The 18,922-nt window shown below is 44.3% G+C and overlaps 1 protein-coding gene across 3 annotated transcripts in view; it reads right to left on the bottom strand.

The window, feature by feature from the left end:
* Positions 1-135: 135 nt before the first annotated feature.
* Chka (choline kinase alpha) overlaps positions 136-18,922 on the bottom strand; it is a 48,725-nt gene continuing 29,938 nt past the window's right edge. For 2 of the 3 annotated variants that reach the window (XM_031389114.1, XM_031389115.1), the window contains 9 exons: positions 12,322-12,435; positions 9,188-9,321; positions 8,695-8,799; positions 7,798-7,856; positions 5,579-5,666; positions 4,715-4,823; positions 2,359-2,465; positions 1,765-1,846; positions 140-1,159 (listed from right to left, as the gene is read on the bottom strand). In XM_031389114.1, coding sequence (XP_031244974.1) covers positions 1,100-1,159; positions 1,765-1,846; positions 2,359-2,465; positions 4,715-4,823; positions 5,579-5,666; positions 7,798-7,856; positions 8,695-8,799; positions 9,188-9,321; positions 12,322-12,435 — 858 coding nt within the window. In that variant the 3' untranslated portion in view covers positions 140-1,099. Of the gene's footprint in view, positions 1,160-1,764; positions 1,847-2,358; positions 2,466-4,714; positions 4,824-5,578; positions 5,667-7,797; positions 7,857-8,694; positions 8,800-9,187; positions 9,322-12,321; positions 12,436-18,922 lie in introns of all 3 variants that reach the window. The other variant, XM_031389113.1, reaches the window with a different exon arrangement.

The raw sequence follows: 18,922 nt of genomic DNA, 5'->3' as shown, positions 1-18,922 counted from the left end.
AGACACCAAAATGTGGGGTTGCAGAGAATGAGGTGTGATGAGGATGCCCAGCCTGGTACTAGTCACAAGGCTTTTCCATGTGTGTACTGAGGGAGAGAGCAAGGCACTGACATATGAAGGGTAACAGCCTGAGAATAGGTTTCAAGTTGTTTATTTATCTGTATAATACAGTCTCGGTGGTAGCAGAAATATGTGCACAAACAATTCAGAGTTCAGAGTAAAAAAAAATTCTAAGTTTATCCCATTGGGTATTAATGTACATGGATTTCACAGCTCTAATCTACCTGTACCCAATACCTCACATACAGCTGCTGTCTCCCAGTGACATCAGATGGGAAGCAGCTTCAGAGAGCAATGGGCAGAAGCCCAAGTTCCAGGCCAGGCAGAGGGAAGGCAAGGGGTGAGGAAGCTGGCTCCACTGCTCCTCCCTGGGAAGCTGGAGCTATAAAGCACACCCAGTTAGGAGACACTGAAGTTATGGCCAGTCAGTGATGCTGGTCCATGTAGTCATGCGTACACAGGCACGGGAGGGCTGCAGCTACTGCCTGCAGATGCATACCCATAGTCAAGTGTACCCTGTACAGAAACAGCTGGCTACCCATCCACAGACCCCACAACTCAGGCTCCTCCTGTTGAGCCACTTCACAGTATGTCTGTTCACTTGTCCTTCAGAAGTATCTCCAAGACACTGTCAGACTGTCACCTTCAAAGCCTGGTCACAAATGTGTTACAGCACATTAATATCTTAAGCCAGCACTTGGAGTGCCCATACAGCACTGCTCTGTCCAGCTGGGGCCATAAGTGGCTGAAAGCTGTAGCCATGCAGCCAAAAGGCCTTCAGCTTAGGCGGGTTCTGAGCTATTGCACTATCGTACTATATTTCTGCTTCCAATCATGGTTCAGAGTCCTAGTGAGAGTGTAAACAAAGATGAAAGAAATGTTACTCCACTTTAATATAGTCTGTAGTATCATACACATCGGTGCTCAGTAGTGAGACGTCCAGGCCTTCTGCCCAGGGCAGTGGTTACAGCAGCGCTCCACTGAGGGCCTGGTGCAGCCGCCTCCTGCAGTCCAGTGGTGAAGAGTGGAGCCATCCCGTTCACACCCCAAGCTTCTTCTTCTGGTCAAAGTAGGCATCAAACCTGGCTTGGGCATATTCCTGGGAGATAGCAAACATAGTACTTCACTACGTAGCCAGGCTGACCTGACCTTCAGTGCTACTGTGGACCACCATGGCAGGAAAACCCACATCTGTGTCTCTGACTCCATCTTTGATCTGAAGCCTGATATTACAGGATCATCTGGGTCAAATCAAATTTTTAAAATTACACTTCACTTGTCAGGGGGTACTCATGCCACAGAGCATGTGTAGAGGTCAAGGGACAGTTCTCCTTTTACATGTGGGTACTAGATTGTTCTTTGGGAAGCTTGGTGGCAAAAGCCTTTACCTACTGAGCCAACTTAATGACTTGAAAACCTGCTTTAAATATCCAATTGTTTCCTGTCTTTGCCTCATAACATCATTACCAAACCTCTCACCTAAAGGAGCGTCATCCTAGTATGAGAGGTACCCGTCCCAAGAAGGAGTCTCTATCTCTATGTCAAGGATAGCTCCTATGGCCCTGGAGTGAGGCAATTGTAAGGTCATTGAGAAGGGCCTCCAGAGCTACACTGCCCCGGTGCCACCAGATCACCAAATGCCCAAATCAAGCCCACATACCACAGCTCTTCCATGCAGTTGGGGGAACTGCCCCCGAAACATACCATGTACCCAAATTCGATGGATGAAATCTTGGCCTGTACAATGGACCAAAGTCCCCAGAGGAAATGAGAGGCAAGGGCAAATCTGCAATCACAAAAGTGAGACACACATAAGCCATGTGAGGTCGGTCAGGGAACCAAAGAGGTTGTCTTATACCTCAGCCATGCTATCAGACATCTTTCTTATGCTATAAGTACTGCCTTGGCCCTTTTGCGGGACTGTATGTGAAGGGACTGGAGTCTTTCCACCTCTGGCCAGCCACAGGAATACTTACTGGTGTGAATATACCCAGTTGCCTGGCAGGACACACAAGACATTGGGGTGGCCATGCTCAGCTATAGAGAGTATACAGAACCACCAGCTGACAGCAGCAGCAGCTCCTGAAAACCTGCCCCATGCACTCAGCAGGAAGCTGTTCCCTGAACAGATCTCTCTAGCCCATAGTCACCCACACTTTGCAGAGTTCCTGCTAAAGTTCAAATAATGATGAGTGGAACCATGGCACTGTTTCCAGCCTCTCCTTGCAAAGACACACACCAAACACCACTGACTGGCAACTGGCTATACTTGCCAACACACAGCAAGGAAAAGCTTACCTGTTGACTTCAAGCAACATGTCTTCTTTTGTAGCAGACTGCTCTTCACTACTGAGGCTTTCAAAATCATTTTGGAATGTAGTCAAGTAACTGGAAATAAAATGGAGCTTAAAAAAGAATTAACTATGTTAGGATGGATGACTTTTAAAAACAGACACTGCCAATAGTAGCTGCATACCTATCATATGCTACCATAGTGAGAACAGCGAGGCCAAGATGGCTTCTGACCCTAAGGTCCATACATTTATCCATTAACTTTCATTAGGTGGGGTTTACAGAAGATTCTGCATGAATATCACAAAGTAACACTATACAAGAGAGGCTAGAGAGTAGCACTGGCTACTCTTTAAAGGGACCCACATTTGGTCCTGTAAACAAGGTGGTTTACAACCTTCTGAAACTCTAGTCCCAGGAAATCCAATGCCCTCTTCTGATCTCTGCAGGCACTGTACATACATAGTAAACAGACATTCATGCAGACAAAACACTCTCATACATAAATATTCAAAACAAGAAGTCCAGAAGGCTACACACTTTAAAGTATCTCCAGTGGATTAAAGAAAACAAAAGCAGCACTATATTACTCAACATACACAGAACTAATATCTGACAGAGCCCCACACTCACAATCTTTCCTGTGTTAGCTTATGTATTTATTTGTTTGGGGGATCAAGGCCAGGGTCTGTACATGTTGGCCAAGTTCTCTCCCACTGAAAGAGACAGCCCCACCATCTCAATGGCTTAAAAAGAATGTAACTAGAAAGCAGCGGCTTAAACTTGCACACTGTTCTACAGTTTGAGCACTGTCTTTTACCACCACCATCGATCTGCCTCTGGCTCCTAATCCCTCCCAGCTATTCTGACAGCTCTGAACTCTGCTGCTATCCACTCTATGGGTCTAATTTCTCTTCCACCAAGCCTAAGGTCCAATGCCCTCATCTCACCCCAGACTTGTCACCCCTATTCCTCCTGATCCTCACATACACTTGGCTGTCTGGTTTTGGACAAACTCAAGTTCATCCCCAACAGCCCTAAATGGAGACCAGAAGAGAGTGGTGACACCACTATCTGGCATCTTAGCAAGCTCCCATTTGAAGGGCTAACCAGGGGATGGAGTCTGCTTCCTGAAGCTTCTTCATGGGCTCCTGGCTCCATGGACTCAAGATGTTCCTGACTAACCTGGAGCAGTGGCTTGTTCACACCTGTTCTTACAGGAATCATCTGAGCCACCCTCCTGCAGCTGTGACATTGCAGTTGAGTTTCTCTAGACTTTCCCTGCTCATTCCCTGCCCTGCCCACTTTCAGGACCAAAGCCCATCAAGCTTCCTTCCAGGCTTCAGAGATGGACTGAGAAATGAGAGAAAAAAAAAATCCCAGGAAGAAATCTCCACAAGAAATGGTTCTCCACATAACCAGTTAGGCCCTTGAAATTGAGGATAGGAAAGGAAGCATTCACAGCAAAGCTTTTCCTCTAGCTACACACAGGCTCACGCAATAAAGCAAGGTGTTCAACCTATTCCACATGCCTAGAAAAGGGAGCTTTTGGCAAATACTGGAGGAACCACAGGAGGCCTAACCCTCCTCTGACTGAACCAGGTGTCCACAGCTCAGGGAGTTAACAAAATATAGACTCAGACGTCCAGTATGCATCCACACGTTAACAAAACAAAACTGAATTATTACTATTATTTTTATTATTAGGGATTGAACCGAGGGCTTCTTACATGCTACCAAGGGCTTCCACTAACCTACATCATCACTCCCCCTCGTACTATGATGCATGGTGTTGTTGTGTAACCCAGGCTCACAATCCTTTTCCCCTCTCTCTCTCTTCCTTCTAAGCAGCCCCAGCAGTTAAGCATGTGTCATCTAAGCCCAGGTAAAATAATGTTTTTAAATATAAGTAAAATGGTTTTCCTAAACTTGCCATAATTTAAGCAGAGCCATCATGTGGCTGGGATGTGGCTGAGTAGTATAGTAGAATACTCATTCTAACACACAAGAGGCCCTGAGTTTAGTCCCTAGCAAAATACCCACACGGACACGTTTTTGTTTTTGTTTTGTTTTTTCTCTAATGAGTAAACAGAGTATCTTTTAAAAACAAGTATGTACCAGGGCTGGTCGAGCATGCCTTTAGTCCCAGCACTCAGGAATCAGAGGCAATTGGATCTCTGAGTTTGAGACCAGCCTAGTCCATAGATTGAGCTCCTGGACAGCTAAGGCTACACAGAGAAAAACCCAAAAAAACCTGTCTTGAAAAACAAAACTAACTAACTAAGAAAAATTAGTGTGTAATTCTAACTGTGTGAAGCCAGCTTACGTAAAGCTAACTTATCGATACAAACGAGTCTCCTACCTGTTGTTTTCGGGTAGGATACTTCTGAATGTTTGCTCTGAAGAAAGGATACTTTTCATAGGTATAATCATACATCCATTCACAGAAATGATTTCCAATGTCAAATCCCCTGAAAGAGAGGACAATGCAGGCAAGGAATGAGGCATCATGCTGCAGGACCTTCAGGCTCCCTGATCAGAAAGGGAAAAAAACTAAACAAGGGCTGGGGAGCCGGCTCCATGGTGAAGAGCACCTGCTGTTCTTGCAGAGGACCCATGTCAGGCAGCTCACAACTGCCTGCTAATTTTAGTTCTGGGGGATCTGATGGCCTCTTCTGGCCTCCTAGGGCCCTTGGTACTAGGCATAGGCACACATGTAATGCATATACATACATATAAAAAGTATATTAAAAGCTGAATGGCTGAATGAACCTTAAATGGGATCTCTGATCCCCAATCTAGGCATATAGCTTATAAAGTAAATGGTTGTGTTTTTTACACGGGCTTTCGGGGTAATAAATTACTCCAACACAGAAGTATGGTGGCTTTAATGACGCAGAAAGCCAAGGTGGTAAGGATCAGAACCATAGCGGATGGAGAAACCAAAGGTGCTACCTGAATGCTACTTGGGCACCTGAACAATCCTTCTCTGGCAATCAGTACTCATGTCAGGAGAACCATCTTGGCAGCCCAGAGGAAGTGGCAAACTGCTTGTGAGTGTCTGCTCTAACTGCGTGGAATGGAAAGATCTGTGCTGGCTTGCCTCAGGGGCAAACAGCCTCCTCTCTGGTGTAGGAGCTTTTTGCTTAGTATGCTGTTTGAGCTTATACTTGCATTGTATTACAATAATGAAGTGACACTGAAATTGGTATACTATTAACAGTACCTGTAATTGTAGCTGCTGTATTCAAAGTCAATGAGCATCAGCTTCTGCTTTTCAGAATTTTCTTGGCCTTCCAACAATAAGATATTGCCTACAAAAGATTTGGGTGACATGACATTTTATAATACAAGGCCCAACCCTTGGGTAGCAGAGTGTGATTTTCACCCCAAGTGATTTCATCTTTGCTCCTAAAGACATCATGGGCATAAAGAGTACAAGTTTTGCCATGGCAGCAGCCTGGCTCTAAGCAGGAAGGCTCCAGGACTACCTGTTCCTAGTCCCTGTCCTGGGCTCTCTGCATACTACAGAATAGAGCCAGACCTCCTCAGTTACTATCTGGAGCAGTGCTTTCCATAGGCTTCAAACAGTGCATGTTAGAGTGCATCTGGTTTCCTTACCTCAATCTGCCAGAGCCTTGGAACTGGGCTGTTGTCATCAACTGCCCAACTGGGACCCAACTGATTTGTCCCTGCCTGCTGTCCTACCCAAGAAGACCAGAGACAATGAATGGCCCTCTGATGTTTCCTCCAGCACTGAATCAAGGCAGGTGGGTGAGAGGGCCTGGAGCACCACACCTTGCTAACTCTGGCTACTCTCTCCCCCAAAGTTTCTGACAGAAGTAGTTTCTAAGTTTTTCAGCATATTCCTGTTGCTTCCAATGACAATGAAATTGAGAACAGGAGGAAGGCACCCAAAATTGTGTAATAAAATAAATGCAATCTGCCCTTTCTACCTTTTCTACACTTGGCCATCACTCAGACAAGTGACTTGGTCCAGACTCCTCTCTGGTGATGACTTGCACAACTCATCACCATCAGGACCAGAAGGCTGTGGCTAACAGGCAAAGCTGTTGCTGAGATTTCTATACCCTGCTCTACCCCACCAGTAGGCAAGCCACGATCAGCTAATCAGAAAAGTACTTTGGCTCAAATTAATGGCTTAGTGATGAGGAATCTTCATAAGAAACTAACCAAGGGGCTGGAGAGATGGCTCAGTGGTTAAGAGCACTGACTGCTCTGCCAGAGGTCTTGAGCTCATGGCTCCACCCAGCAGCCAATGGAAATAGAGGCAGAGACCCACAGCCAAACATTAGATGGAGCTAGGAGAGTCTTGGGAAAGAGTTGGGGGAAGATTTAAGGGACCTGAAGAGGATACGGACTCCACAGGAAGACCAACAGAGTCAACAAACCTGGACCCTTCAGGACTCCTAGAGACTGAACCACCAACCAAAGAGCAATAGGCTAGACGTAGGCCCTCCCTGCACATATGTAGCAGATACATAACTTGGTCTTTATGAAGATCTCCCAACAACTGGAGTGGGGGCTGTCCCTGACCCTGTTGCTTGCCTGTGAATCCTGTTCCCCTAACTGGGCTGCCTTTTCTGGCCTCAGGGGGAGAGGATGTGCCTAGTCCTGCAGTGACTTGATGTACCAGGGTGGGTAATACCCAGGAGGTGGGGGGAATGGGGACAGGAGCTCTGTGAGGGGGGAACTGGGAGGAAAGGGAGGTTGATATCAAGATGTACAGTGAATAAATAAATTAAAGAAGAAAAGAGTTGTCTTGGTCATGGTGTCTCTTCACAGCAATAAAACCCTAACTAAGACACAGGATAAAAAAAAAAACAATAAAATTCTTTAATACAGCAAAATTTACTATAATTTTCTCAAGTTAAACAGCCTGAGTCTTCAGTGGTGTGTGGGCATTTTGTGAGGAGGTGGTCTGAGTGAGTTATATAGAGCTTGCATAGTCTGGGTCTTCAGTTTTGCAGGCCAAAGTAGGATTATCTACCATAAGGAGTTACACACAAACAGATAAATGTGGTTGCATTTCAATTCCTAGTTTAAAGATAACTTTTTCTTTTTTTGGGGGGAGCTGGCTTGTTTTTTTTTTTTTTTTTTTTTTTTTTTTTTTGGAGACAGGGTTTCTCTGTATAGCCCTGGCTGTCCTGTAGAACTTTCTAATATATATATATTTTAATATTGTAAATAAAAGCAATACTCTATTCATTTTTTGAGAACTTGCTTTTCTAACTATTATTCAGAAGGTTTTATTTGGTACAAAGTTCTAGCTAATTTTTGTGCTAGATTTCACTTGCTGGCTGCATCTCATTTCAGTGTCTTTAGTACACCTGTGCTGTTGTCTTGCATGCTTCACACACATACGTCAATGGTCTTTAAAGTATAACACAAGCATCATCTTTAGCATGACATGGCAATTCTTACCTTCTTGACAGTCATTATGACAAAACACAACTGGAGATCTAGTATACTGCAGCAATGACCTGGAAAAGGAAAGCCTCACTGTTACTATCTAATTCAGTGAGGTGCATGCAAACTCTCATATGGTCAGCAGTCATATGGCCTGCATCCCACCCAGCACTGTCATTCACACCAGGAACCCACTCAGCCTCTCTGCATTGCAAGCTTTTCCCCACTGGACTACCGTGCACTCTGCTCATGCTATCCTGGGATATAGAACCGCTTCTCATGAGCCTAACCTCTGACTCAGATGCTCCTAGAATGGTTTTCTTCACAGCATGTATCAGAAGTAGACAACTGCTTTCTGTCCTAATAAAGTTCCTTAAAGGTCTTGGCACCATTTCCACCTGGCATAGCACACAGGCCTGCACCCAGCCTCATCAGGAGGACACAACAGGGGTTTCTACTCAGAAACCAATCTCAAGATTTTCAGTGTCTCCCAATGCTTAGGTTTAGCCTTCCATCTCCCTGGCCTACTACTACTACCCATCACTCCTGCTCTACGTAAAATGTCACTTGACCTTGGACATTCAGGGCTGGAGATAGGTCTCTACTTACTTACTTGCAGAGGGTACTGAGCTCATGAGTTCAGATTTGAAAATAAAAATAACATCTTGCAAAGACAAATTCACCCTGCCCACCCACAAAAGCCAGTTATATTCACACACACCTTTGATCCCAGCACAGAGTCAGATCTCTAGAGTTTGAGGCTAGCATGGTCAACAAAGTGAGTTCTAGGACATTTAAGTCTCAGGAAAAGAAAACTTACTCCTGAGAACACTTATTCTGCAGATGAGGAGCCGACCACGGGGTGGGGGGGTGGGGGGGGTGGGGGGGTAGGGGACAGAGGACTCTACTCACCTCAGGTTCTCAAGCTCAAGAGGCAGGTTGTAAGAGAGAAACTTGTGCAATTGTTGAACTCTGGCCTCTCTGCTGAATTTAAGTCTTAGTACTTGATTCAGGTATCTGCCATAGGAAGGACAAAGGCCAGTGCTAAGCGGAGCAGGTGTATTCTTAGGCGTCACTCTAGCACCCAACTCTAGGCAGTCCCAGCCCCAAGGAAGCCCAGTGTCTCCAGGAAAGAGGGAGAGGTGGTGGACTGACAGTATGCAGGGAAGCTAGCTTTCCACCCACCCACCTGATAGCAATCTTGCAAACAAGTCTTTATTCTTGATCCAGGAATTGATACATGCAAGAAAGACTTACTCATGACACAAATCACAAGAAATGGCATGCACACCAACGAGCCAAAGGGGTCTCTGACCACTCTGGCAGAGACAGGGAGCACTCACTTCTGTTATTGCCAAAGGCACCAGGGTAAGGGTGATGAGGACCAAGCAATCTCCACACTTACTTTTCCATTGTTCCAAAAAGCCATTTTGGTTCCTTATTGAATGGCATTTTCATACCATGAAATGTGGCCATTTTCTCAGCTATTTCTGCAGAAATATCTGGTAAACGTAATTCTTCGGTGTCCAATCGCCGGCTCTGGAAACAGGAATCAGGAACTGCCATTTACACATGCAACCTAATAACTGTACTAAGACCACACCACCTTAGAACCAGGAACCAGTTAGAGTAAGCTATTAAAGTCTCACCCAGTGCACAAAATGTTCTTAAGTAGCCCAGCACGGTAGTGCCATGTGCATGCCTTTAATCCCAGTAATTTAAGAGCCAACAGCATGCAGGTCTATGAGTTCAAGGCCAGTCTGGTTTTACATAGTGAGACCCTGCCTTCCAAAAAAAGACATAGCACCTCCATAGGTGATGACCCAGCATAGCACCTCTACAGTGATGACCCAGCAAGTGCCATGGTACTTGTACAGGAGGAGCACTGTGCATGCTGAGAAGAGTGCACAGTCTCAGAGCAGGTCTATTTAATTAAGAATCTGAGGAAGCTCCTCCTTTAATGAACAAGAAACACCATTCATGTGACATGTGATAGAACTCAACAGCTACAGCTGATGTCATCACTTGTCAAAACCGGTAGGTAGCTGAACATCTTATCAGGGAGGCCCTATGCTCAAGAGGGCTACCAACTCCCCCTGCGGTATGGGCTGCTATTGAACAGGTGTCAGCATGCCAACTAGGCAGAAAGGTGGCATAGAGGTCAAATCCTAGCCTGTGGACATTGTGCTGCCCCCTGATATGGCCTGAAGCCTGGCTGAACACCTTGACAGCCCTTCTACAGGGTGTTCAAGGAATCCTGTGGTCTAGAAAATCCTCTAGGCTTCTCCCCACAAGCTGCACTCCTGCAGGATTCAAGGTGTGGTCTCCCTGGAGGTACAAAGCAGCAGGTATAGGGTAGGATGAAGTGCTGCCAGTCAGAGAGATCCTGCTCAAATTCTTGCTTTAAAGATGTACTGAGGCAGGCATGTGACTGCATTCCTCAGTGCCTTGTTTCCTGTTGCATAGAATAGAAATGACATTCAACTCTCTCACAGAGCTGCTTCAAGAGAGTGAAGGCAATGGTCTACTTAATCCAGGGTAAATCTCAACAATTGGAGGTGTCTGACACTTAAAACCAAGAACTATTCATGGAACTCAGTTCTCAATTCTGGAATCCTTTCCACAGCATTCTCAACAAACCACGGACAAGGAATCAACTTCCACTAACCAGATACTTAGGACTTATGAGGACAGCTCACGAGGCTTTAGAAAATGCCACTTCAGGGCCGGAGAGATGGCTCAGTGGGCAAGAGCACTGGCTGCTCTTCCAGAGGTCCTAAGTTCAAATCTGAGCAACCACATGGTGGCTCACAACCATCCATAATAAGATCTGACGCCCTCATCTGGTGTGTCTGAAGACAGCTACAGTGTACTTACATATAATAATAATAATAATAATAATAATAATAATAATAATAATAATAATAATAAAACTTAGAAAAAAAAAAAGCCACTTCAGCAGGCAGTGGTAGCCCAAGCCTTTAATCCCAGCACTTGGGAGGCAGAGGCTGGTGGATTTCTGAGTTCAAGGCCAGCCTCTATAGAGTGAGTTCCAGGACAGCCAGGGCTATACAGAGAAACCCTGTCTCAAAAAAACAAAAAACAAAACAAAACACCACTTCAGATACACAATACTTATCAAAAGGAACGAGCTCCCAGAAACATGTCCTTAGGCCACTATACCAACACAGTGTGCTGAGCAAAGGCAGGTAGTTTAAGCCCATCACATCCTAAACCATGTTTTAACCTGTTGCTCCTGGGACTTCAAGGAACAAAAGAGCACAAGATTACATCAAGCACAAGAGAAGAATGACATAACGAGAGATTCAGGGCCACTCCTCTACAGTTACTGCCAGAGTGACACAGACACAACACACTCACTATAGGAAATTTCACTGTCTCACTGTCTAGCCTGGAATCTACTATGTAGACAAGGATGTTGAATTGAAGGAGTTCTAGGAGGACTATATTTATTTGCAAAAAATAAAACAAAATAACAACAACAAAATTTAGCTGGGAGGTAGTACACTCCAGAGGCACAGGCAGGCAGATCTCTGTGAGTTTAAGGCCAGCCTGGTCTACAATGTGAGTTCCAGGACAGCCAAGTTACACAAAGAAACCCTGTCTCAAGGCAAACAGGAGCAGCAGCCGCCGCCACCCCAGGACAAGACAAGGAAAATACTGACACCTTGCAAATAGAAGAATTGAGTCAGAGCAGCAAAATGAGATGAAGGAGGTCTTAAATCATGGGAAGGCAGAAACAGGAGGAAGATAAGGAAGAATAAGGAGCTGCAGCTTAAATGCTGCTCTATTCCATAAAAAAGACCCCAGAAACCAAGAATAAGGTGAAACAGGAAATATTTAAGTGGCAACAAAATGGTGAGACTCACATGTGTGTGTGCACACCTATATTTTTAATTTTGTTAAAAAGTTATTTTTATATGTATAGTTGTTTTGCCTGCGTGTATGTCCATACCACATGCGTGCCTGGTGTCCAAAGAGGCCAGAAGAAAATGTTGGATCTCTTGGAATGGAGTAACAGATTCTACTTGTGAGCCACCATGTGGGTGCTGGGAATTAAAACCCAGGTTCTCTGGAAGAGCAACCAGTGATCTTAATGGCTGGACCATCTCTCCATCCTCTCACATATAATTTTACTTTGTATGACTGTGTCTATGTATGAAAGAAAGGTTGCTAGATAGTTTAAATGCTAGGCATGCTAGGTAAGCATTCTACTATCTCAGTTCATCCCCAACACATTTTCTCATCTTGCTTTTTACTTATGACCCAGTTTATTTATATAGGGAGTTTTATCTGGATGTGTATTTGTACAATGTACATGTCCTGGTGCCCACGGAGGTCAGGAGAAGGTGTTGGACCCAGCCAGTACTGAGAACCGAACCCGGATCCTCAAAAGAGCAACAAGAGCTCTTGACTGCTGCACTATCTTCCATTTAGTATTTCCCACATAGAGTTGCACCTTTATTTTGCCACAAGAAGGAAAGGGAGCCCACCCTGCTGTAGCTTCCATAATCTTACCGGGATAAACTGCTCCAGTCGGCCTTGGGGAAAGATGCCATAGAGTTTTGGCCCAAGTGACCTCTCTGCAAGAATGGCAAACATAACACTCTCCAGAACCATCGCCTCAGCCCCCTAGAACAGAAGCAATAGACCGGGTATTAGTGTTTTCCTACACAGGATGTGCTATCTCAGGAGCAGGTTCCTCCAGGCTGCTAGGCCTTCTTTGGCATGGGCAATGATTCTCCTTCATCCCTCTCTCCGTTCCTCAGTCCCTCCCCTACCTTACACACACACACACACACACACACACACACACACACACACACGACTTATACAGGCTCTAGCTCACATCATTATACTATATAGATGATGTTTAAAATTAATTTAAGTTACTAGTTACAAAAATACAATTTTCCCTCCAAGTAATATTAAGAATAAAAAGTTCTCTAACCCATTACATTACATACTAATACTCTGTAGAAAATTCTTTAAGACAAATAAAAAAAAATGGTATCCTACTAAGAAAGTTCTGTTAACACTATTTGTTTTGAGAAAGTCTTAGGTAGTCCAGGCTGGCCATGAACTATGTAGCAGATGATTCTCCTGCCTCTGCTGGTATTACAGGCATGTGCCACTATATTCACTTTATTTGGTACAGGGGACCCAAACCATGACTTCTTGTATGCTATGCAAGAACTCTACCAACTGGAACTCTATCCTCAGCCCAACCAGTGCAGTCCTAAGTGCCCATGGTTATCCTATGTTACTATGCTCACTGTATCTTAGGAAGACAGTTACTGGGCTATCCACTAACAGAAGTCTTTCTCATGCCACATGGTACTCTCCAAAGCAAGTCACTTTGTAAACTGGCTTATTAAGGGCCACTGCTTTTATTGTGTCTATTCATTTTACAACATAGCTGTTTGAGTCTCATCCCTGGCCTCTCACCAAAGACAACATCCATTCTGATGAAGATGACTTAAGTGCCTCTCCACTAAGTACCCAGTGAGCTTAAATGCTCCAAAGGCCTCCTGACTAGTCTATGGGTTCTAAGTTTTGAATTTCAATTCTTGTCTCTGTTAAATTAAAGGCATTATGCTATTCTTTAGATTTATTTTTGTGTGTCTGGGTGTTTGTCTGCATAAATATATGTGCAGTATGTGTGCCTGGTGCTTGAGGAAGTCAGAAGGCACTGAATTCTTTGAGAGTGAAACTCTGGATGGTTTGAGTTACTGTGTGGATACTAGGAACTGAACCTGGGTCCTCTGTAAGAACAGTAAGTGCTCTTAGCCACTGAGACATCTCTCCAGCCTCCTCCCTCCATCTTCTATTTTTAGTCCTAATAACTCATAGAACCATGATTTCAAAATCCACCTTTTCCCCCCAATTCATATTCTTTCCTGTCACCCTGTAAACAGCAAATTAGATAGGGCGTGTGTGTGAGTTGTCTTTTGTTAAGAGTAGTGGGTAGAAGGGACTTTGGCTCTCTCACAGAGCCTTAATCTTTTATTGTTTTAGGTCCTAGCTCAGATTCTATCTATAGGCAGGGAGTTCCATGCCATGCAGCCCACGTGGAAGTCAGTGGACAACTCTTGGGCGTCAGTTCTCTCTTATTACCTTATAGGGCCTGGAGGTCAGACTCAGGTAGTCAGACCTGTGCTAGAGCCTCTACTTGTCAAGTATCTCACATGGCTCCAATCTCACACCAACAGGTGTGTTTCACTCCTAAAATCACAACTTTCCCCCTTCTTCCCAGCTTTCAGGTGACTTTGATCACTCTTTGGTTTGTTTTTGTTTGTTTTGTTTTTTAAGAGACAGGACTTCTTTATGTAGCCCTGGCTGCCCTAGAACTTATTCTGTAGACCAGGCCGGCCTCAAACTCAGAGATTTGATCAGCCTTAGTTAAGAAATATGCTATGGGTGAAAACAATCCCATAAACATGCTTATAGCATTTACATTACAAATTCAGGGGGCTTAGGGCGTTAACTCATTGTAGAGCATCTGCCTAAGAAGCGGGAGGTCCTGTGTTGGGTCAACTCTGAAGGTTTAAAAAACAAACAAACGGACAAAAACTGAATTCAGAAACTAAGGACAAGCTCATTAGGCAATGGTAGAATGCCACAGCTGACAAGACAAGGGGAGAAATGCTGTTTCCAAAGCTATCAAAGCACACAAAATCCTAAGTCAGTCACTTCCCCTGTGTGTGGACAAGTGCTTGTTCTAATCCCTACAATTACAGCTTAACTATAATCTTATATAATCCCCATATTAGTCTAATTATACCTTTTGAGGCTCAATCTGTATTTATTAATTGCAAGTGTGTGTATTTGACAATATAGATATTATTAATTTGTTCAGACTAAGGAATTGGGTATCACGTGGACTTGTATCTTTTTGACAACACCGAATACCTCTGATCAGCAGATAAAGTGTTCTTTTTTTTTTAAAGTACTTTTACCTCTTTTTTTTTAAGTTTTATTTTTTATTATAAATGAGTACACTGTAGCTGTCTTCAGACACACCAGAAGAGGGCGTCAGATTTCATTACAGGTGGTTGTGAGCCACCATGTGGTTGCTGGGATTTGAACTCATGACCTTCTGAAGAGCTGTCGGTGCTCTTATCCGCTGAGCCATCTCACCAGCCCAGGTAAAATGTTCTTATTGCTCATCTAACCCTCGTAACACATTGGTTTAGGAGGGACAGTTACTGCAGCCCTGTCTGACCTGAAGCCCGATACTGCAGAGACTCTCAGGGGAGCTCAAGCGAAGGCCCTCAAGGTGTCCTCTGCTGTAGTCCTCTCCCCTGTAGGCTGGGAGCAGTCTCCTCGGCGCCTCCTACAGTGGAAACTGCAAAAGCAAGCAGAGCCTGACCATAACTGAACAAGAGGATCCTAGGCTGAGCTCTAGAGTAGGCAATCTACCAGATATGGCTCCTTGTAGCTATATGCCATCTGTAGAACTCCCCCTCCCCCACATCCACATTCTAACATTCAGTATAATCATTTCTAAGCTTCTTTTGTCTAAAAATCCAGACTAATGTTATGATTAAAATTTGTTTCCAACTTCCCACACTGCAGAGTGATTACAATGATCATGAGGGTTCAACTGCGTCGGAAATGTTCAATTTTGTACTTTTTTTTCCTTTTGGCAGTCTTATGCAGCACTTGTTGACCTTGAACTGTTTATAGCTAACCCTGAACTTCTGATCTTCCTTCCTGCTGGGATTAAAAGTGTGAACCACCATGCCTAGTTCTTACAATGCTTGCAGATGGAATCCACCAACGTTTTGTACACGATATGCAAGCATTCTGTCCACATAAAAAGAAAAAAATTAGAGAGAGAAAGAGAGAGAATGTGCATGTTTGTGGCTGCTTACATGCCATACTACGGGGTCAGAGGACAACTTCCAGGAGTTGGTGTTCTCTTCCCATCATGTGGGCACTGGGGATTGAACTCAGGTGGTTAGGCTTAGTGGTGAGTTGACTTTACCCACTGATCCATCTTGTCAGCCTTTTCTGGTTGGTTTTTGAGACAAAACCTTTGCATTACTGTACAGGCTACTCTTTAAATTTCTAATCTTCCCGCACCTCCTGCATCAGCTTCCCCAGTGACAGACTGCAGGCAGGCAACACAATATCTGACCTCATATGTTAGATTTAAAGTTCAGTAAGTTCATCAGTACCTGTCTATGTGTGTGGCAGCACTGTCGCTGGCACCTGGATTAATATTCCACCTAGACTCTTGCAGAGGCCACCAACCTGCACACGGATGTGGTGCCCAGAGAGAGATATAAGCAATTTCAAGCCTCGATGCTCTCCTTGGTGGCTATGTGAAGCTAGTGAGCAGTTGTCAAAACAAGCAGGGCTTGGCCCCCCAGCCATATCATCATTGGGTCTGCCACAGGCTAGTGGTACATTTTTGGAGAAATCAATACCTCAACTATTTAGTTTCAGAAATAAAACTTAATCATTCATTCATTCATTCATTCAAAACACAAAATGTTTGATAAATACTTAGCATTGTGCTAAGTATCAGAAAACCAAAGAGTAAGCCCCGTCAGGCTCTGTCTGTATGGAACTCACAAAGAGAACTAGGCAATGACTAGACAAAGAGAACTAGGCAATGACTCAACAAAGAGAACTAGGCAATGACTAGAAGGAGTCAAGGCCATGAAGGGACAGATGGTGGGAAAGACAGCTTATGAAAGGGCAGTGATTTCCAAACAGACAACACTGAACTAAGACCCAGGAGTGCAGGGTGCAAATGAGCTGAGTTCTTCTGATGGAGAAGAAGTCTGGAGCAGTCAAGGAAGTGAGAGAGCGGCTGCTCAACTGGGCAACCAGGACAGACAGGAGCAGCCTGTGGGGCAGACAGGAACATGTGAAATAACATACACTGAAACCTTATACACTGAGCAAACTCCCAGAGCAAAAGAGAAACTGGCTTATCCTGAGAACTTGCACTCTACAGCAATGGTCTCAAAGTAGTCACAACAGTAAGAGCCCCTAAGGCTCAGGAAACATCAGGAAGGGGAAGGGGAAGGAGTGCAATGGCCAGGAGATGAGCAGGAATGCTGCAACAAGCTGTCTTCATGGCATGGCATGGCATGGCATGGCTGTTGCACTTGTGAGCTCACAGCACCTGTGGTTTTCTACATTAAGACCCACACAAAATCAAGCCAGTTAACATTCCAAATGGGAGGGCAGTGGCAGTTACATGGTATACCCCTAGCTGAGGGGTTACTAGCAGTTCTTGGCAGTTAACGGGAGGGCAGTGGTTGTCACATGGTACCACTCCTAGCTGAGGGGTTGATAGCAGTTCTTGGCAGTTAATGGTTTCTGAGGAAGGGAGAGTCAATTCTCTCCAAGTATGTGGCCCTGGCTGGCTGCCCATGTTTTGATGGATGGCCCGCATCTATGTGTGTGCCAGCAGCACTAACTGGACTGGACTCTAGGAGTTGATATTGCCATTTTTCTTAAAGAGGACACATGTTGGGTGGGGTCTGGAAGAGTTGGAGAGGAATAAGGGGTTAACATGATCGAGATACATTATACAGGGAGTAGAGATGGCTCCAAGGTTAAGAGCACTTGTTGTTCTTGCAAAAGACATCAGCTTGATTGCCGGCACCCACTCGTTTCAGATTTATTGCCCTCTTTTGACCTCGGAGGGCACTAGCCATGCACATGGGGCACTTGCAAGCAAATCACCCACAGACATAAGTAAATACAAAAAAATAAGATACATAATATATATGTATAAAATATTAAAGGAATGAAAATTTTCCTAAAATTAGCATTTACCCATCAACAAACACAACCAAACAGTATACACATCAAAACTCATCCTCACAGCGACATAATGTCTCCTGATATTTTTGTCTACTCTATTTCACTTAGAAAGCAAGCTGGGTGCACCATGCACACCCTAGTCCCTACTAAACTACTAAGCTTAGGCAACATACTGTAACTTTGTTTTCTAAAAAATGCCCCCAAAACCAAAATTGCTAACATTTCATGTAATCTACCACTTACAAACAACTGATTCAAATCTGGGCAGTGGGAGGAAGAATATCAGGGAGAAGAGGAGGTAAGATGGCTGCCTTGTAGAAAAAGGAGCCACAGATGCTACTGAGGGTCCAAACTAGAGGAAAGCAAAATGCCTGCTGACTTGGCAATGTACAAGTTGTTGGTGATAAAAACTAGAGCTTCAGGAGTGATCGGGACATGGATTAGACAAGAAAGGGTGAACAAAAGAGAGAGAGATATATAGATAGGTGAAGGAACAAATTTATACTTTCATTATCTCTATAAAGTTTTAGTTTTGTAGGGGAGAATCCAGTCAGTAAAGGTTTATGATGTATGTGTGAAAGTTTGGTCCCTAAAACTTACATGAAAAAGCTGGGCATGGTGGCATGCCCTTGCTGTCATAATGTCAGGCAAGCACAAAACCACTAAGCTAGACCCTCAGCTTGCTTTTTGTTTTTTTAAAAAATTTATTTATGGGCTGGAGAGATGGTTCAGGTTAAGAGCACTGGCTGCTCTTCCAAAGGTCCTGAGTTCAATTCCCAGCAACCACATGGTGGCTCATAACCATCTGTAATGGGATCTGGTGTCCCCTTCTGGTGTGCAGGCATACATGTATGTATGCATACAGAACACTGCATACATGGTAAATAAATAAACCTTAATTTATTCTTTCTTGTGGCATTCTAGGGGCATGGCCAATCCTCACAAGGCAGATCAAGATCAAAGCAGGTGTGGTAAAGCAATTGGTCAAAGAAAAAGTGATGTATGAAAAAGAAGCAAAGTAACAAGACAAAGACTGAAAAAGAATGAAGGCTAAAGATAGTGAAAACTATGCCATTAAGAAGCAAGTAGGAGGGCTAGAGAGGTGGCTCAGCAGTTCAGGGCACTGGCTAATCTTCTTGAGTCCAAAGTTCAATTCCCAGCAACACTAGGTGGCTCACAACTATCTATATGACCTCTTCTGGTATGCAAGTGTACTTGCAGATGAAGTATCAAGTCCATTTTAAAAGAAAGAAACAAGCAGCTGGGCGGTGGTGGCACACGCCTTTAATCCCAGCACTTGGAGGCAGAGGCAGGCGGATTTCTGAGTTCG

This window comes from Mastomys coucha, unplaced genomic scaffold, assembly GCF_008632895.1.
Source record: "Mastomys coucha isolate ucsf_1 unplaced genomic scaffold, UCSF_Mcou_1 pScaffold21, whole genome shotgun sequence".
Taxonomy (NCBI): Eukaryota; Metazoa; Chordata; class Mammalia; order Rodentia; family Muridae; genus Mastomys; species Mastomys coucha.
Note: the sequence above shows the minus strand (reverse complement) of the source record. Positions and strands in the feature narration are given on the sequence as shown.